Source organism: Perca flavescens, chromosome 7, assembly GCF_004354835.1.
Source record: "Perca flavescens isolate YP-PL-M2 chromosome 7, PFLA_1.0, whole genome shotgun sequence".
NCBI lineage: Eukaryota > Metazoa > Chordata > Actinopteri > Perciformes > Percidae > Perca > Perca flavescens.
The window spans coordinates 2,360,587-2,382,027 of record NC_041337.1 but is presented as its reverse complement, the minus strand read 5'-3'; the positions used below and the strand labels follow the sequence as shown (position 1 = coordinate 2,382,027).

The following is a 21,441-nucleotide window of genomic DNA, read 5'->3' as shown; positions in this document are numbered from 1 at the left end:
GGGACATGATATGACATGTGGGTGGTCAGAATGGATCAATCTTGGCAAGCCCACATCAGGTCCTGATGGTGGAGACAATGAATCCATCCAGAACGTAATCTCTGCTGGTTATCATATATGCTCAGCTCCTGAAGAAGTCCAGTGTAGAGCTATCCTTTACCCAGGACTTACCATGTCACAGCTGGGACAAGATGTGATTTGCAATAAAGATGTTGGTCTCATATGCTACAACAAACAACAAGGGCTTCAGCAAGAGTGTTTTGATTACGAGATTAAATTTAAATGCTGTGGGTGTCCAACACAAACTCCTCCTACAGTTCCAACATCCACACCTTCAACTCCCTCAACTACAAGTCCAACTACAACACCTTCAACTATGACATCCATTACACCTTCTACCACAACTGAAACGACAACTCAGCCACCTAAAACGACTAGTACAACCACTACACCGTCTACCACAACTGAAACAACAACTCAGCCACCAACAACTACTAGTACAACCACTACACCATCAACCACAACTGAAACACCAACCACTAGTCAGCCACCAACATCTACAACTTGTCCAGGGGGACATGAGGTTACATGTGGGTGGTCAGAATGGATCAATCTTGGCAAGCCCACATCAGGTCCTGATGGTGGAGACAATGAATCCATCCAGAACGTAATCTCTGCTGGTTATCATATATGCTCAGCTCCGGAAGAAGTCCAGTGTAGAGCTATCCTTTACCCAGGACTTACCATGTCACAGCTGGGGCAAGATGTGATTTGCAATAAAGATGTTGGTCTCATATGCTACAACAAACAACAAGGGCTTCAGCAAGAGTGTTTTGATTACGAGATTAAATTTCAATGCTGTGGGTGTCCAACACAAACTCCTCCTACAGTTCCAACATCCACACCTTCAACTCCCTCAACTACAAGTCCAACTACAACACCTTCAACTATGACATCCACTACACCTTCTACCACAACTGAAACGACAACTCAGCCACCTAAAACGACTAGTACAACCACTACACCGTCTACCACAATTGAAACAACAACAACTCAGCCACCAACAACTACTAGTACAACCACTACACCATCAACCACAACTGAAACACCAACCACTAGTCAGCCACCAACATCTACAACTTGTCCAGGGGGACATGAGGTTACATGTGGGTGGTCAGAATGGATCAATCTTGGCAAGCCCACATCAGGTCCTGATGGTGGAGACAATGAATCCATCCAGAACGTAATCTCTGCTGGTTATCATATATGCTCAGCTCCTGAAGAAGTCCAGTGTAGAGCTATCCTTTACCCAGGACTTACCATGTCACAGCTGGGACAAGATGTGATTTGCAATAAAGATGTTGGTCTCATATGCTACAACAAACAACAAGGGCTTCAGCAAGAGTGTTTTGATTACGAGATTAAATTTAAATGCTGTGGGTGTCCAACACAAACTCCTTCTCCTACAGTTCCAACATCAACACCTTCAACTCCCTCAACTACAAGTCCAACTACAACACCTTCAACTCCTTCCACTACAAGTCCAACTACAACACCTTCAACTATGACATCCACTACACCTTCTACCACAACTGAAACGACAACTCAGCCACCTAAAACGACTAGTACAACCACTACACCGTCTACCACAATTGAAACAACAACAACTCAGCCACCAACAACTACTAGTACAACCACTACACCATCAACCACAACTGAAACACCAACCACTAGTCAGCCACCAACATCTACAACTTGTCCAGGGGGACATGAGGTTACATGTGGGTGGTCAGAATGGATCAATCTTGGCAAGCCCACATCAGGTCCTGATGGTGGAGACAATGAATCCATCCAGAACGTAATCTCTGCTGGTTATCATATATGCTCAGCTCCTGAAGAAGTCCAGTGTAGAGCTATCCTTTACCCAGGACTTACCATGTCACAGCTGGGACAAGATGTGATTTGCAATAAAGATGTTGGTCTCATATGCTACAACAAACAACAAGGGCTTCAGCAAGAGTGTTTTGATTACGAGATTAAATTTAAATGCTGTGGGTGTCCAACACAAACTCCTTCTCCTACAGTTCCAACATCAACACCTTCAACTCCCTCAACTACAAGTCCAACTACAACACCTTCAACTCCTTCCACTACAAGTCCAACTACAACACCTTCAACTATGACATCCACTACACCTTCTACCACAACCGAAACAACAACTCAGTCACCTATAACTACTACTACAACCACTACAACTTCAACCACAGTTCCAACTACACCTTCAACTCCCTCAACTACAGTTCCAACTCCAACACCTTCAACTACGACATCCACTACACCTTCTACTACAACTGAAACAACAAAGTCTCAGCCACCAACAACTACTAGTACAACCACTACACCATCAACCACAACTGAGTTACCTATAGTCACAGGAAAACCCTCTCAACCAACAACTGCGCCATCTACTGCAGCTCAAATTTGCCATTGCCTTCATAATGGTATCCTGTTCCCCCCTGGTAAGTTCTGCTTTATAAAGACACACACTTTTTAATACAATCATATAGGGCAATTGTGAATCGTTGACAAGCTCAGATTGTTATTGTTATTATCAGTGTTTTTGTTGAAGAGTAAGATCATTTTTGTTGAATCCAAAAAAGCTCAAAAATCACTCTTGCCGAACCCACGTTAAAAGTATTGTTTATTTAAATTCTTGTATTTGAATAAACAATACTTTTAACGTTTAAAGAGCCAACATATTTTCTCATGTTAATGGTAAATTATGTGTTTTCAACCAAATTGACCGATTGTTGGAACAGTGGAAAGACGAACTAGGGTTTATAATTTATTTTGTCTTTGTCGACTTTGAATGAAGTGTGTGTTACGATGATAAAATTATCATTTATGTAAATATAGTCTGGTGAGTTTGATAGCAATTCCGGCGATGTTTTTATGTTGAACAAAAAGGTGGACCTCTGTAGTAATCCATAATGTTGGCAGACACTTAGAACAATAATCTGAGAATGTCAGTGGTAAAACAAGCACATTTAGTGAACATAAATTGAAGATGCGCAATTTCCCAATAAATTACATTTTAGCTTTTTTTCGATGTTGCTGACTGCAGCGGTCTTGCTTAGTACTGGACCAATTTTATATATTCTTGTTCCCATCAGTAGGAAAAAGGTTACCCTAAATGGCACAAAACAGCTCTTAAGCCCCTCTGTTTTAATCTCTGGCTCTGTGTTCCCACAGAGGTCAGCACTGTCAATACGCGTTAAGCTGAGTTTAGTTTCCAAAGCATCAGCATCTTTGGAATGGCCTTGTAGAGAGAGTGTACAGCTGCTCCTTCATTTGTCAAAGAGACACCTGAAATTATTGATTGATTGATTGACAGACTGATTGATCTATGGGATGGGCAGTATATAGTGCATACATGTTATATATGATAGCCTTTGTAATACAGTATATCACATGTGATATGTGACAGACCCCTTTTCAACAATCTCCCTGTGCCTCATTTTCAGACTCCATAGTCTACAATATATCGGACCATGATGGCTACTGTTATATAGGGTACTGCAATGAAAGTTGTCATATAGTACTCAAAGACCACCGTCCTTGTAATAATATGAGGAAAGAGTGTGCTTTAAACCCTCCAAGAAAGGTACTTCTTTTTTTCTATTGCATAATTGTTTAACTTTATTTGTATACGCAATTGTTAAGCAGTAGAGTACTGCTTAATCCTTAAAATTTTATCATTAAATGCCAACGATTTAGTATGACTAATACATATCGTATTTTATGACAATACCAGCCCTCTCTGTTTTTATTCATTTCGATCTATGATTGTCCCCATAGGATGGTGAAATTTGGAAGGAGAGTAACTGTCTTGTAGGAACATGTGATAATGGCAAGGTGACCTATAACCATACACAGTGTCCAACTCCAAAGCCTGTAGTATGTGCAAATAACTTCCCTGCTATTAAAGTGCTGGATGATGACGGATGCTGCTTCCACTATGAATGCCAATGTAAGTCTGACCCTCTAAAATTATGCTTGGTTGCAAAAACCCTAAGGTTAAACAATGTGAAAGCATTTTACCTGTGTTTTTTTATATTTTACTTAAATTTGATTTAACACTGGATTGTATGTCTTAGATGATACCCAGATTACTTGAAATGTATTTTTAAAAATACACATTTTGTTTTAAGGTATCTGCTATGGTTGGGGAGACCCCCATTATGTCACCTTCGATGGAACCTACTATGGTTTTCAAGGCAACTGTTCCTACTGGCTGATGAAGGAGATAGTGCCCAAATACAACTTCAGTGTTATGATCGATAACTACTACTGTGGTTCTGCTGATGACTTGGCCTGTCCTCAGTCCATCACTGTCTTCTACAAAAGCTACAGAATCTTTATAATGCAGAAGGAGGTCAATGGCATTTACACAAATCAGGTAATTACATGTCATTATTATCTTTCTCCGTTTTCAATTCAAACTCAAACGTTTAATTATCCTGGCAGCAACTGCATTTTTTGTGCAAATGCAACCACTGGTTTGAACTCCATACCTGACAACCCAACTCATCAAAGTGATGACCATTTGACCAAGCCTCGGTTTTTGACAGTTGGGCGTGAGACTGTGTTGTATGGAGAAAATATTTATTCATAATTCAAATTGAAAATCCAAAGAGAAATTGAAAATCCAAAGGGAAAACAAAGCGAGATCTAATTAAAAATATTATTATTATTTTTAAAATTTTCCATTTGGCTTTGTCTTTGGCTTTTGAATTTAATATTTGGCTTTTGAATTTCAATTTAACATTGGATTTTAATTTTCATTTAAATATTTGGCTTTTGAATTTCAATTTAACATTGGATTTTAATTTTCATTTGGCTTTTGAATTTCAATTTAACATTGGATTTTAATTTTCATTTGGCTTTTGAATTTCAATTTAACATTGGATTTTAATTTTCATTTAATATTTGGCTTTTGAATTTCAATTTAACATTGGATTTTAATTTTCATTTAATATTTGGCTTTTGAATTTCAATTTAACATTGGATTTTAATTTTCATTTAATATTTGGCTTTTGAATTTCCATTTAACATTGCCTTTTCATTTGGACTTGACACATGTCAATGTAAATGAGGAGGCGTGGCCCAAAGGCTGGTGGGAGGGTCTGAAACCAAAGGGGTGCAGAGGCACCTTATGAGCAGCAGGGGGAGCTTACTGCTGAGGAGCACACTGTTACACATCTGTCTGCAGATTCACCACTAGGCTGGCTCTGGTTTCACATGATAGAAAATGATGATGGAGGCTAAACACAAACCACATTTCATGCTACAACAGTGAAGTTTTCATGTAGTTACTATAACTGGGCCCGTGTTAGTGAGGACTAGATTAGGACTGGATTTAAAGCTGATTCTGGTTCCCAACCGCCCCAGGTGTGTCTGTTTAAAACACGACTCAGACAACTTCTCTCTTTTGATGTTATATTTAATTAAGCAACAGTAGAAACATGGGTGTGGGTAGCTCTGCTTACGTGTGTTTGTGTGTGGTCAGATTTCGAGGACGCACACACACACACACACACACACACACACACACACAATGTCAACCGGATAGTCATCGTCCGAACTGCGACCTCTCCTTTTTCTTTCTCTCAAATTTTTCTCCGGGTGGTGTGCGCAGTGTGAGGTGCGTGTCCGCGCTATTCTCCAACATGGAGCCTCCTCACAACTATCACTCCTGATTGAAGGCCTTTTGTACAGCCCGTGTAGGCTACTTTTTCAGACTTCCAGCTAACAGCGGTGTCTGTGAGCATCACTGGCCGGCCAGCAGGGAGGAGATCCCGGCCGCCACCAGCTGGCTGTCCCGTCAGACTGAAGCTTCTGACAACATCGGATAAAATGTGCAGTTGGCCATCAATGTTTGTAAAACTGCCCATATTCAAACTCTACACAGGTAATTTATCGCATAAAAAAGTCTCAATAGTGAATTTAGTGGTGAAATAGCAGATGAAAATTGTAAAAAGTTTCCAGTTGTTTGCTGCTGCTAATACGGCAAACTCCCGATCTAGATAGCCCATAGAATTGATTGCTTTTTTATAATAGCGCAGACACGCACCTCACACCGCACGCACCACCCGGAGAAAAAAGTGAGAGAAAGAAAAAGGAGAGGTCGCAGTTCGGACGATGACTATCCGGTTGAGATTGTGTGTGTGTGTCCTCAAAATCTGACCACACACAAACACACGTAAGCAGAGCTACCCACACCCATGTTTCTACTGTTGCTTAATTAAATATAACATCAAAAGAGAGAAGTTGTCTGAGTCGTGTTTTAAACAGACACACCTGGGGCGAAGTTGGGAACCAGAATCAGCTTTAAATCCAGTCCTAATCTAGTCCTCACTAACACGGGCCCAATTATCGTAACTACATGAAAACTTCACTGTTGTTGCATGAAATGTGGTTTGTGTTTAGCCTCCATCATCATTTTCTATCATGTGAAACCAGACCCAGCCTAGTGGTGAATCTGCAGACAGATGCTTAACAGTGTGCTCCTCAGCAGTAAGCTCCCCCTGCTGCTCATAAGGTGCCTCTGCACCCCTTTGGTTTCAGACCCTCCCACCAGCCTTTGGGCCACGCCTCCTCATTTACATTGACATGTGTCAAGTCCAAATGAAAATCCAATGTTAAATTGAAATTCAAAAGCCAAATATTAAATGAAAATTAAAAGCCAATGATAAATTGAAATTCAAAAGCCAAATGAAAATTAAAATCCAATGTTAAATTCAAATTCAAAAGCCAAATATTAAATTCAAAAGCCAAAGCCAAATGGAAAAAATTTTAATTTTAATTTGATCTTGCTTTGTTTTCCCTTTGGATTTTCAATTTCTCTTTGGACTTTCAATTTGAATTATGAATAAATATTTCCTCCATAGTGTTGTACCTGACCTGATTCTTATTTGTAAAACGTGTCCAAAGAAGGGCTTACTGGGGGTGGATTGAACCTTACAAAGACTTGTCAAGGGTTATTTCTGACATTTATATCATAATGCTTTTTGTTTTAGACCACTGTGAATGGCAAGCATGTGAGTCCTGCATACCAAAATGGTGACTTCCGTATAACCTCCACCGGTATAGAGACTGTGCTTGTCATCCCTGAAATCCATGCCAAGATCACCTTCTCAGGGCTCATATTCAGTATCTACCTGCCCTATAGTAAATTTGCCGGCAACACCGAGGGACAGTGTGGTGAGTCCTGCAGTAGAAATGAATATTATCTTACTCAATGTAGGGTTTGGACAGCAGTTGATAAATGACATGTTTATGTATAGAAGTTAAATATAAGTTATTGCACCTATTTAACACATTCTGCAATCAGTATGATTCATAATGTTGTGGGTTTCTTTAGGCACATGTGACAACAACCGGACAGATGACTGCATGTTGCCAAGTGGCAAAATTGATCCATCATGTCCTAATATGGCACTCGGGTGGCATGCTAACGACAGTTACTGTGAACATATTAACCCTACACCTATGCCTACGACTACGCCTAAGCCTAGCACCTGTGATACATCAATCTGTGAGATCATTAAGGGCAGGTAGGAGGAAAAGCTCGAAACATTTCAGAAATTGCACTAGTCATCTGTAACATCAGATTCAAACATTGGTTAGTTTGAATAATACATCTCCGCTGCGGATTTAAGAATTTACAAATTCTTCAAATCACATGTTCTTTGTATTTAATAGTTTTTTATTTAGCCAATAGTAAGGGAGTGTTTTATAAACAGTCTGTATGAGCAGTGGACATTTACTTGACTAACTTTGAACACAGCTCAAATCTGAAATAATGTTGTCCATTTAACATGAAGCTCACAGCAGAACAAGAAGCCCATTAAGTGTTAACCTACGTTTTATTTATCACTGCACATTAATAATATCCCCTCTTTGGGGATAAAGGTTGGGTTAAAAATGTATGAAAACACACACGTCAAAGGGGGGTCGAGGCCTAATATTATAGGGGCACTGGCCATCTTTGCCCCCCCCCCCCCACAACTGTCACTGCTTTTATCCATGCAAACTGAAAAAATATCCAGCTAAAAGCCTAACATACGTGAGAAAATAGAAATAAAAAAGGAAGTTCAAGCTTAACATCTTGTCATGCCAGACAGTAAAGTAGAATAACAGAATTGTCAGGTATACGGAAATTCACTGGAGAGAAGTAGGGCTGGCATCAGCAGCCTGTAGGAGAACAGAAAACACTCTTCTTTTATATCAGTCCTTTACAGCTCACATATGTTCTCCAAATATCATGCAAGTATTGTGGCTCTTTCTATCACCTTCATGTCATGCCTGAATACGCTATAGCATAAATTAAGACAGCTGTCCGAATGACAAAAGGTTATTACTTTAACAGATTAATGAAGCCATCCGTGTTACAGATTCCATCTTTGAAATAAAGCCTTTTTAGACAAATGAAATTCCAGCTTTGAAACACACCTGACAAGCAATACTGGTTTAATGACTTCTTGATAATGTGTAATGATGCATTCAGTTTGTCCATACTGACTATAAATCCAATTTTCCCCAGTGTGTTTGAAGCTTGCCACAAGGTTATTGACTACACTCCATTTGTTGTGGCCTGTGAGTTTGACATTTGCCACATGCACATAAATCACGTTGGCTGCACTAGCTTACAAACCTATGCTGATGCCTGTGCTGAGTCTGGACTGTGTATTGACTGGAGAAGTGCCACCGACGGACTCTGTGGTATGCAACCTGAATACGTTATAGTTACGTTATAGTCAAGCACTACTACTATTACCTGTAATAACAACATTACAGCAATGACCTTAACTAAATTATGTGTTTTCTCTTTTCATCTCTTAATAGAATATACATGTCCAAGTCCCAAAGTCTATCGGGGGTGTGGCCCTCAGGTGGAGCCTACCTGTGATTCCTGGTACAGCAATTTACCAACACAATGTTGCTGCTCATCACACTCAATCGATTTTCATTCATTTATGATTTGATCATATACAACCTTGACACAATATGCGGTTGTTCCTTCAGGTACAACCAGAAATTCATCTATACGGTCAATGAGTTCAGTGCCATGACAAATGTGAAGCTGGAGGGTTGCTTCTGCCCAGATGACCACTTCCTCCTCTCTTCCAGCTCTAATGAATGTGTGCCCAACTGTGGTAAGAGCAGATGGCACTACTATATGGCAACAGCTATGGACAAGAATGTGCTGTACTTTTTAATGGCCTTTTGTGAATAAGTAAAAATCATATTTGTTATTTTATCATCAAACTCACTTTGACCTTAATGTTTTACCATAACTTTGCCATAATGTAGCTGATTGTAGAATGATTCAAGAAACATTCCAAAATGTCATGATTTAATCCACTGTTTTGCAGAACTACCAACTATTTCTGATGGTCTGCACATGATATAAGTTTCAGCTTCACCTGTTGAGTCTCTTTTTGTCTACATCTAAAAACAAAACTTTGTTTGTTTGACTTTGTTAATATTTTTCTCCAAATAGAAATTTGTCGGCTGTCAAATGGAAGTTGGACACTGGTAAATGATTTGTTTACAATGTCAGTCCCTTTTTATTAACCTTTGGAAAGGCCGGAATAGCTTATAATGCCATAACTCTGCAATAAACATTGTGTCTTCAGGCCAATTCAAAGTGGACAGAAAACTGTAATGAGTGTATATGTGAGGAGGACACACTGCAGGTCAGCTGCCATCCCGTGTCCTGTCCAGCACAGCCCCCCCCCAGCTGTGATGAAGAGGGTCAGGTCAAGGTCAATGAAACGGTTGGCTGCTGTCAAAAGGAGAAGTGTGGTAAGTCACCAAGAAGGTGAATCGTAATGGACGACCAAAAATGACCACGTTTTCTTTTCTTGCTTGTTCTGAAAACCAAGATTTTTTAAGGATTTTTTAAGGACTTACTTCCCAGTGAAAGAGCTCCTTTATTGTTATTTATACAATAAGTGTTTATCTAATGATATTTGCTGGCATGAACATCCCGTCCTTCATTCATCCACCTGTGTCTCTGGACAGAATGTGATGGGACGCAGTGCTCTGGTCTTGTGCCGTCCTGTCCTCTTGGTTTTATTCTAAACCAAACTAAGGGAGTCTGCTGTTGGAAATACTCCTGCGGTGAGTGTGCTATGCTTGTGCATACTGGAACTGCATTGCCAAGTTTCATTTTTACCATAGTGATTGTTACATCACATTTAAAATGTATTTATTGATCGGTTTCCTTAACAGTGCCTAAAAAGGATGTGTGTGTTTTCAACAACAATGAATACCAGGTGAGATCTCACATCTTACTACCACTCTCATGTGAAACTGATGTGAATTGACTACAGCATAAAAGAATACATGAGGGCTTTGTTTAACACAGATTGTAGGATTGTGTAATTTTTATGTATCGCTGTGTGTACTTCGTCCACAGCATTACAACCAATCGGTCCCAAAACATCCCAGTTAGACAGTAAAAGCATAAAAGTAAACATATTCTTTGTAAATCTTTACAATCATTCCGCAGGCTTGCCTTGTTGCATGATCCAAGCTCCAAGTGTGTTGTCGTTTCCCAAAGTGAAGTGAGTTTGAGAACGGCAACACATAGAGTGGAATGTGAGGGACATCTGGATGTCCAGCAATTATCCTGGAAATGTACTTCTGTTGATCCAGACTAATTCTGAACATACACTCAGTGACCACTTTAGTAAAACCTAATGCAATCCAATACAACAGCTTAGCCATGAATTCGCCCTTTACAAAAGTAGTTCAGTCTCAGAGGTATTAATATATAGCTATATGTTTATTACTGAGGTTTACAGTGGTGTTATAATGGACTGCATTATATTGAAAGGAAGTTCTAATGTTTCCAAGCATGAGAATGTGTATCAGTGCTGACCTTCTCACCTTGTCCGTCCAGGTTGGAGACCTGGTGCCCATGAAGCCATGTGAGAAGTGCAGTTGTAGTAACAAGGCCAATGCCAGCAGCCCCCTGAACATTATAGACTGTGAGCCTATACCCTGTGACACCAACTGCCCTGTGGTAGGTTCTCTCTCTCTCTCTTTCCCTCCCCTCACTTTCATTTTTAAGTTCATTCTAAATATGTTCTTTATGGCTCTACTGATGAGCACATTCATTTGCCACATGCTCTTCCAAACAACATTTTCAATATTTAAAGATAGCATGAGAATAATTTGAATTTTTCTAGCTGGCATTAATGCCCATAAAAACTGACCAGATTTGCCGTTATTAGAATGGAAATTAAGCAAAATTATAAAAGAGCACAAAACAGATTAGGACAGGTATTATTATACAAGTTGTGAGTGAGTTTAACTGTCAGATAGGGGAGTGTGCTGCTGAAATCTGTTTGTGAGCACCTTCCTATATTCTACAGAGCTAAGTATAAGTATAAGTCATCTATTGGAAAAAGTCAAGTCAGATTCATACTGAACATGGTTCAGTTCACCATCTCAAAAGACTCCCTTCTGAGACATTTTGTGTTCTGTGTTTGCCTCAGCTTTAGTTTTGCCTCTTTACTGCAACTGGAAATAACTAACAGAAGTAATGGAAATATAAGTCATCCTGTAAACCCGACAGAATACTAATATCAACCCTGAATCCAAATTCTGACATCCTGTTCATTTAAAAACAATCCAGGTGTTGTGCTGGTTTTACATTTTTATGTGCATTGTTTGTATGCTGAGTTTGTCTTTGTGTCTCTGTTCAGGGTTATGAGTACCAGATCAGCACTAACTTGTGCTGTGGGACATGTGTCCAAACAAGCTGCATTGTCGTGCTGTTGAATGCAACATACGCATTAAAGGTTGGTCCAAGTGTGTGTGCATGCAGAGTGTGTTTTAGGTGAGAGAGAATGAAAGACAATTGATTTGATTTGATATATAATATATTTTAAGCTTACTTAGGTCTGCAACATCTCGTCTTTCTTTTAAAGATAATGATGCTATCAGATCACATTGCATTCATTTGTTGTTACTTTTCGGCTATTTCAGTGTAACATGACATATGAAGCCCACGAGGAATGTGCACAGAATTCCAGCGACACCTCTGCCGATTTTAAAACGAATTGGAAGAAAAAAAAATCTGAACACATTAACACGTCAACACAACACATTTTGACAACAACATATCAGATGATAGGACAACAGGGAGACAAAAATGGCTCAGAGTCAAATACTATAAAAGCCAGCACAAGAACAGTCTACAAATGACAACATGGAGATGACAGTGACTCTGATCCAGCCTTGTCTGCAAGACTGTGTTTCAAAATTCTGTTGTGTTATTATTATTTAGCCTGGCTCCATTTGGACTCCCGCTGGGAACCCCTGTGTGAAGTTTGAGTGTGTGAAGATCGCTAATCAGTTCATCACCATAGAAGCCAAGACAATCTGTCCCCTCTACGACCCTAATGAATGCATACCGGTGAGTGCACACACGCACACGCACACACACACACACACACACACACACACACACACACACACACACACACACACACACACACACACACACACACACACACACACACAGATAATTTGAGGTTGGAATCTAATACATCATTGATGACGTGATTTTGGTGTAAATGTTTTTGTCTCCTGCAGGGAACAGAGACCATCGCTCCAGACGGATGCTGCCATGTCTGTATGTATTGCTTCCTGCATATTATTTACACTACTCCTCCACACTCTCCTCTTACTCTAGCACACAAAGCCACATGATGTCCATCAGAGATTCTAAGATTTCAAGCTAAATGAGCAGGACCATTTTGAGCAGCTCTGACTAAGCCATATACAACCCATTTATGGGCCAAATTTCTCATGGTTATCTAGATTAGAGTACATTCAAGACATCACTGGTTTATTGAGCCTCTTCATATATATTCAGCAATTTGTGTTTTATTGGTATAGATCTAGTGCAGTTAAATTAGTTTTACTTCTCAAAACAAACACAAAAACGCAGAAAGTAAACAATTATGGTTTCCACCCTAGAAGACCAAGTGTAGTTGTGTTCGCTCCATAGTCTTAATTTTTGTCCCCAGATGCTATGATCTGTTAATCAGGTCAAAATAGATGTTATTCCCTCTCAACATGTTTCTCTTGCCTGCGTCAGGTATTCCGAAGGGTGAGCCATGCGGTGTGTCCACCACACCTGTGTACCTGGAGAGCCAGGGCTGCTATGCCAAAAACCTGGTCAATGTCACATCCTGTAGTGGAGCATGTGGCACCTTCACCTTGTGAGTCCCCCTCCTGCCATTTGCCTTATCATTAGTGTCATGGAAAATTCCATGACATGCCAAATAAATGTTTCCGTTGTACTTTCTGTCACATTAAAAGAGGTGTTTACATTATGTAAGTTGCAGGAATTTTAAGAGATCATCAGGTCATAATCTGTGCAGCAGAGACCTGAGATATCATGACTTTTAGGTTAGGTTAAGGATCCAAGGATTTTCTACGGTAACTGTACAATATAATGTTGTTTTGCTCAGTTCTATATACATGTTATTTAAAGGGTTTATATCATATAATGATCACATTGAGGAGCTTTCTAAACGTTTCAGTTCTGTAGTCTTAAATGGTTTTTCTGGAATTTAATTACATTTTTCCCCAATTTAATTGCTTGCTCTTTTCCCTTTCTGCTCACCTTCCTTTCTCTCTTCTCTCAGTTATTCTACCAAAACAAGATCCTTGCAGCACACCTGCTCCTGCTGCCAAGAGCTGGCTACATCTGAGCGCCAGGTCCAGCTCTCCTGCCCTGACAACACAGAGATCACTTACACCTACACCCACATCGACAGCTGCGGGTGCCTCAAGACCGAGTGTTCTGGGCCTGGCCCCAGGGAATTGGCAACCACTCCCCCTAGCGTCAAGTCACGTCGACGCAGGAGATAAGGCAAAAACCAGGACAAGCATATGCATTTGCCACTTATATGATTAGCATTACTTTATAGGACTATACATTAAGTTATATTTGAATCAGCATATATAGTTCCTCTATTTATGTCTCATGTATCAGTATACTTAGTTTATAAGATTGGAAACCCACAAAGATCTCATCAATAAAGATTATACTGCAGCTGCAATACTGTCTTTGTCCTGTTTTTCTTATTGGGAGCTTTGGAGCACCAGAAAGAAGCCACAAGGCTCCATTCTAAGACCTCTTCTGTTTAACATTTACATGCTACCGCTGGCTCAGATTATAGAAAGCAACAAAATAAGTTACTATCGTTATGCAGATGACACACATTTTCACAACCATATTAACAGGGGACTATGGTCTAATACAAACACTAATTTTGAGCATTGAACAAATCAATGATTGGATGTTCCAGAACTTTCTCAAATTAAACAAAGATAAAACTGAGGTAGTTGTTTCTGCAGCCAAAGAGGAATGATTAAAAGTCACAGACAAAATATTATGCTTCATAACAATCTAACAAACATCACTTTTAAAGTGGACATATTGTGCTTTTCCTTATTTTCTGTCATATCTACAATGTTATAATGTTATAATTTCCAACTGTTCTGAACGCTCCGGTTTCAAGAGTTTTGCCTACTCTCGGCTAAGTGATACGCAACTCCAAGCCTGCCTTCTCCGGCCTTCTATGATTGGTCATCTGCTCCAGCCAGGGCAGGATGACTTTTTTTTAAGCTACTGCGGTGTTAACATTAACACACAAAACGGCAGTAAAAGATGTCATCTTGGCTGCCAATGTTGTTAACTTCTCCCCAATTCGGGTCACATTACTCCTGAAACATTTTCAGTTGTGTAGTATTTGGTTTAAAAGCCCTGTATCCAGCCGCGCGGAACATATTTTGACCACATAACTTTGCTATTTTGAGTAAAGTGTCAGAAAAAAACCTGGGTAACAGAGTGGACTTCTCAATCGTGTCATTCTTCTTTTTTTATACAGGCTATGGCTGTCTTAAACCGCACACTTTTATCAGTATACTGCTAATGGTCACTGACCACTTGCTGCCGTAGTGCCCACTTTGGATGGTTAGTGTCGTCCCAAACAGAACACTTATGTTAAAACACTTACCGGAAATGACGAGCGGTCTGCTGCCTCTGAAAATCTGACGAAAATCTTTCAAACTTTGTTGATCTTAAATGAAGACAGATTCAGCAACTGCATGGCCTATTTCTCGCTTAAAATGTTTTCAGAAACATGTTTCGGTGAACTAATTTTGTAAAATACGAGATCGTATTCTGAACGAGCCGCCATTATGCTCTGTTGTGAAATCCAGGAGAAGCCAGACCCCCATGTGACGCGTTTGTCCAATCAGCTGCCGGTTGACGTCCCTGGTCCCTCCCCTTTCCTCAGCATAGTCAAGATGGCGCCTGTTTAGTGTGCGTAGTGTCCATCGTTCCACACTGAACTTTTTGACCGTTTTTAGGGCGTCATCCGGGTACTTACAGTGCACTGACTTTTTGCGTTATCTACAATATACTTAAAATTAAGGGTTTGAAGTGTGCAAGTAGGTGCTTTGAGACACAGCCTATGTGATCGCCCCACAGACAAACATACGTGAGAACACTTCACTGTCCCGTTTAACTGTAGGAATTCTGCTTTTTGCTGCTCTCCAGGGTTTGGTAAAATTGTAAGCGTACTTTAGTGCAGCTTTTATAAACATCTTAGTCTTTCCATTTTCTTCAGTACCTCATCCAATATTAGGGCTACATATGGTTTTACTTTAGTCACTTTTTTATAAAATGTTTTTATTGTTATTAGTTTTGTAGTATTAGTTATTAGTTTTGCTGCAGCCCCTAAAGCCCCGAACTTACAGCGCTGTTGTCTGTATTTACAGTTCTTGACAGTAGAAAGTGCTGCTTCATTCCATTAATTCAATTCAATTCAATTTTATTTATAGTATCAAATCATAACAAGAGTTATCTCGAGACACTTTACAGATAGAGTAGGTCTAGACCACACTCTATAATTTACAAAGCCCCAACAATTCCAACAATTACAGTAATTCCCTCAAGAGCAAGCAGTGCGACAGTGGCGAGGAAAAACTCCCTCTTGGGAAGAAACCTCGGACAGACCCAGGCTCTTGGTAGGCGGTGTCTGACGGGCCGGTTGGGGGTGTGATGAACAGTGGCGATAATAGTCACATTAATAATGGATCATTACAATCTAACATTAGCATACTGCTAAATATTAAGTAGCTACATGCTAACGCCATATAGCTGTAATCTTTGCGGCCAATGCTGGTCATTTCTCCCCAATTTGTGACATGTCTGGTTGGGTAGTATATGGTTAAGAAGCCTTTATTTGTTATTTTGTTATTATTATTTTTCTAATATATACTCCACTGTAGTAGCTCCAGCTGCTATTAGGAGATCTGGAGCGCTATGTGACAATTTGTCTTTATCTGTTTTATGTTTTCTTTATTTGGTCATGGGGTGCCAGCCTAGTTTCTCTCCTGACATCTAAGATAGTCTTAGGCTACGTTCAGACGGCAGACAAAAGTGGCCCATATTGGAATTTTTTGGGGTCAAATGACCAGGTCAGACTTCTTCAGAAGTAGTGTGAACACTCAAATCTTGCCCAGATCTGATTTGTTGAAATCAGAGTTAGTACACTTCCATATGTGGTCCTGAATCAGACCCAGGTCAGATTTTTTTCAATGCGGCCGCAGCGTGAACAACCAATGCAGATTTGATGCGACTTTTACGTCAATCTACATCAACATTTGTCACAATTATGTGCCGGTGGGAGTTAGCCCTAGACACAGACAATAAAATTAAAAACTCGACTAGGCCTACAACAGCCAACGTCAACTGCCGTCCCGCGGGCCACATCCGGCCCGCCAAAGCTTTTAGTCTGGCCCGCAGAATAATCATGAATTCATAAAATGTAAAGAGGAAAAAATGCGTTCTGTTATTTATCATTTCAAGCATTTAGAGCAAAAACCCAGCCCCCTGTATTTACATCTCTATTCACATGTCGGGATTCTGTACAGCGATGCCCGAGCTCCACACACACAATTGAGCCGAGATGTGTGTGCGTTAAAACACGCTGACTGGGAACGATACAGAGAGGATAACCAACGGTCGCTGGCACAGATGAACTCACGCTAGTCTCAAACACAGCTCTACTCTGCAAATAGCGAATTTTTACTAACAAGCTAAAACAAAAGCTGTTTATCTTAGGTTGCCAGGAGTAGTAGTAATAACCTGGCGAGTTTGCGCGTGCATGTGTGACGTCATCACACGCACGCGCATTCTTGCCAAGTAATCTGATGATATGAGCGTGCGTTATGACGTTGTGGCCGAACGTCGGTACTCGCAATTGACATCTAGCGGCCGAATATGGTAGTGCATCTAATCGTCGAAGCTGCGCTCGCATACCGCGAGTGTAATGACGTAGCGGTCGAACGTCAGCACCCCGCGAGCGCCATCTAGCGGCCGAATATGGGAGCGCATCTCGTCATCGAAACTGCGCATGCATCTAACGGATGTGATGACGTAGGTATCGCTGTCATGGTTTACATCATTTACATTTTGTAAAAAGGTGTTAAAACGTTTGATAGACCAATGGTTAGCTGTTAAGAAGGGGTTTGCTATTGGTGGATTGTAAAAACGCCCTACAGGGTGTGGTTTGTGGTGTTTAAAACCCCTTGTTTCAAGGCTGACTGCTCACTTTTTTATCCACCATTTTTAGCTGTTCTGCTAGCTAGCTTGCTACCTCGTTTTCTCAGACTTCCTCAACAAAAAGCCCTCTGGAGTTTCACTTTTTAATTCTTTTTCGGCAAAAGCAAAGAGGAATCGTTTTTCAGCCATGTCTTTCCACACATTTGGACAACAATCTGGATCATCTGTTGTTGAAGAAGGTGAGACATCTAGAATAGGACCCACTACATTTGGTTTGAGCCTAGCCCACCGAGAAGAGTTATGGGGATGCGAAGAGCCTAATACTGGAACAACAGGCAGTTTGAGTCAGGCTGCCAGAAAGAAGAGATTCCGTTCGGAGATCTTTCCTACAAGCATGACTGAATCGTGTACATCTGATCTGGAATATGTCGGTGTCAATGGATACAGTTATTCAATTCAATACAATGCAGGATACGTGACATTAGCTGTTTACACTAGTGTTGCTGTGGAATTATCTAGCAAGGCCAAAACCGCCTGTACAATCTCTGTGAAAGACTGGGGCCTTTTTCGTGATGTCGTCTGTCCGGACCTTGACAATCCTGGCTTACCTGAGCTGGTGTATGTGTCTCAATGGGATAGTTGCAATGGCTCCAGTATCTATCGTGTGGAAGCAGACCGTTTCACTAGACCTACAGAGGATTTTATTTTCCTTAGCATGTGCAGTGAAAGGGAGAAGTTAGTTGCTGCCCGTGGTCATGAAGAATGGAAGTTAAAACCGTATCCTGTATCTAACGAAGAACACAACAAATGGTTTAAAAATGTGTTCTTTATACAATGGTATGACTGGGAGATTTTGAAGAAACAGTTTGATACCATCGACTATGTCATCAGAAGAGACAAAATAAGGAGTTCTTATGAGAACATAAGAAAAAGATCTCTACCCCTGCCACGGAACCTCTATAGACCTAAAATCATCAGACACAAAGACTAACAAAACGGTGGGTCTAATTTGTATGTGATAATTATTTGCCAAAATAGTTTGCTTTTTTTTTTGCTACTATGATGTAATGTGTGATTTTTTTTCTTCCCAGAGGATCTGGAGTGGTTTCATCCATCCCCCACAGGGACGCCTTCTAACACCCCTGGTCTATTTGCACCCCTAACGGCAACCGGATCTCCTCAATCCCTTTCATCATCGTCATCATCGCCACCCCCACCTACACCTCCTCTGCTGCCATCTCTATTGATTGGGGCACTTCCCCCTCGGACATATGCATATCAAGCTACCCCCTCAACATATGCTGCATTACAACAGGGTGGTGTTGCTGATTGTTCGGACACAGAGGCGCCTGATCAGACGGATGGGGTGGTGTCATCTTTGTTTATAGATAGCGTTAAAACAGCGTCTCTACATCTTCTTAACATTGTTCTTTACAAGTATTTGGAAGAGCTTTGTTCGGGCTGTCAGATCAATCATCCAAGCCAGAAACAGCATGCCTGTTTCGAGGGGCTACCAGAACACTTCTACACTGTCCACTTTGAACAGCTTATGAAAAGACTCCTGACTGATAAATTCATTGGGGTCGTACAACGTTTTCTGTCCATGAAACATCTCACGGCTGATGAGGGTAGAATCCGGGGAGTATCCGAAACAGTTTTGTACGAGTTGAAAACGGCTGAAGATGTTACGACTAAGATCAGTGCTATGTATGACTCTATGATAGGGGACGACGTTGTCAAAATAGCCGAAATTAGAAAGATTGGTGACTATTGGAGAGATTTATATGCAAGAAAAAACTAACAGGGTGAAAATATGGGGAATTGTTTATGTGTAATGTATAACCATATCAGTGAGCGATATCACGTATAGCATTTATCTGGTATTTTAGATCAAGCCATTGCTAATAATGTGAACGATGTTGAAAAATACCAATGTAAGAGTGCTGATGTAGATCGTACAGTTGTGAGTAGGTTAGAAAAACTGATGGTGATTGTAAAAAGACAACATAATACCCCTCCTTGGGAGGATCTGCTGCAGATGTTATTATCAATGTTAATGACACGTGAGAGTATAGTGGAAACATTTTGTGATGTCATAGCCAACATTATACGCAATTTTAAGATGCTGAAAGTTTATCACCTACTTACTATGTATACAATGCTTGTAGATACAGTGAGTTTGTATGTGCAAGAAAAACAGTATACTGATGTCTTACAGGATTTGCAAAAACTGAATATATTCATAATCAGTAAAAGCAATGTATCCGTATTAGCCAATATGCTATCTATGATAGAACGGGTTTCACTGTCTTCATAACTGTCATATGTATGACTGTGTGAGTGTGTTTTGTAAAAATAAAAAGAATGACATAACTGTAATGTGTTCACTTGTGTTTTAAATGAATCATGGAGAAGGTTATGCACAAAATATACTATGATCCGTCCCACCCAGGAGGGTTAGGAGGTGTACGCAAGCTTCGTGATTCCATCAAAGAATGTACCGCCTTGTCTCCAACTATCCCCACGGTTAAAAAGTTTCTGCTGAGGCAGGATGCTTATACACTGCACGCACCTGCATTGAAACACTTCCCAAGAAACAGACTGATTGTTAATGGTATCGATAAGCAATTTCAGGCTGATTTGGTCAATATGTCTGAATATTCAACGGAAAACGATAATGTGCAATATTTATTGACATGTATTGATGTGTTTTCTAAATATGCCTGGGTAATTAAAAAACAAATCGGGTCCTATTGTGACAAATGCCTTTAAGGAAATATTGGAACAAGGACGCATACCCCAGAAGCTTCAAACAGACGCTGGAAAAGAATTTTATAATAAGGTTTTTCAAAAATTGATGACACAATATAAAATTCACAATTTTTCCACATCGAACGAAATAAAAGCAAGTGTTGTTGAGCGTTTCAATAGGACTTTCAAAACCAGAATGTGGAGATATTTAACGGCTGTTAACTCGCGCCACTATATTGAGGTAGTACGAGATATGGTTGCTGCTTACAACTCTGCATACCATAGGTCAATAAAAATGGCTCCGTCCGCCGTATGTAAAGACAATGAGAAAACTGTCTTCAACACTCTGTACAAACTGAAACCACATGGAACAGTGCTGTTTAAATTTCAGATGGGGGACACCGTTAGGATATCAAAGCACAGAGGCATGTTTCGTAAAGGTTACGAACAGACTTTTACAGATGAGTTTTTTACAATATCAAAACGTATAGGTAGAACTCCTCTTGTTTATATACTGAAAGACAATAGTGGGGAGCCGGTGACAGGTACCTTTTACGAAGCAGAATTACAGGCTGTAATTGTAGACAAAAACAAAGTGTTTAAAATTGAGAAAGTGCTGGCTCGAAAGAAAACAGGCCGTAAAAAGCTTGTACTTGTGAAATGGTTAGGATGGCTGGAGAAATTCAATTCATTAGTGAAAGGTGTTGAAGCTATGAATAAGAACGGATTTTTTGTTACGCTACCTAGTAATGCCTCACAATTAGTTTATCCAAATAATAAGATTTGGCAATTCAGAACAAAACTGGCTAAACCAATCATATTACAATCGCCGTATGAAGTTGGTCTTATTGAAATTCAATATCCCAGGATCTGGAATAGTTTCACTGAGAACGATGCCAAGGTTGATTTCATCGACACGAAAACGAAAATGTTCAACAAGCTAAGGCTAACAGTTGGTTCTTATAATACGATCGACAGCATTGTTAAAGAATATAATATGAAGTGTGCTGCTAACACAGCCCTAG

At 40.2% G+C, this 21,441-nt stretch overlaps 1 protein-coding gene across 1 annotated transcript in view; it reads left to right on the top strand.

The window, feature by feature from the left end:
* Positions 1-13,959, top strand: part of LOC114558165 (mucin-2) — a 42,137-nt gene extending 28,178 nt beyond the window's left edge. The window contains exons 31-48 of the mRNA XM_028581955.1: positions 318-2,519; positions 3,525-3,664; positions 3,859-4,030; positions 4,212-4,459; positions 7,080-7,263; positions 7,424-7,616; positions 8,606-8,784; positions 8,908-8,977; positions 9,088-9,265; positions 9,702-9,870; positions 10,090-10,188; positions 10,300-10,343; positions 10,973-11,095; positions 11,781-11,876; positions 12,365-12,493; positions 12,673-12,712; positions 13,181-13,304; positions 13,734-13,959. Coding sequence (XP_028437756.1) covers positions 318-2,519; positions 3,525-3,664; positions 3,859-4,030; positions 4,212-4,459; positions 7,080-7,263; positions 7,424-7,616; positions 8,606-8,784; positions 8,908-8,977; positions 9,088-9,265; positions 9,702-9,870; positions 10,090-10,188; positions 10,300-10,343; positions 10,973-11,095; positions 11,781-11,876; positions 12,365-12,493; positions 12,673-12,712; positions 13,181-13,304; positions 13,734-13,959 — 4,616 coding nt within the window. The remainder of the gene's footprint in view (positions 1-317; positions 2,520-3,524; positions 3,665-3,858; positions 4,031-4,211; positions 4,460-7,079; positions 7,264-7,423; positions 7,617-8,605; positions 8,785-8,907; positions 8,978-9,087; positions 9,266-9,701; positions 9,871-10,089; positions 10,189-10,299; positions 10,344-10,972; positions 11,096-11,780; positions 11,877-12,364; positions 12,494-12,672; positions 12,713-13,180; positions 13,305-13,733) is intronic.
* The last annotated feature ends 7,482 nt before the right edge of the window (positions 13,960-21,441 follow it).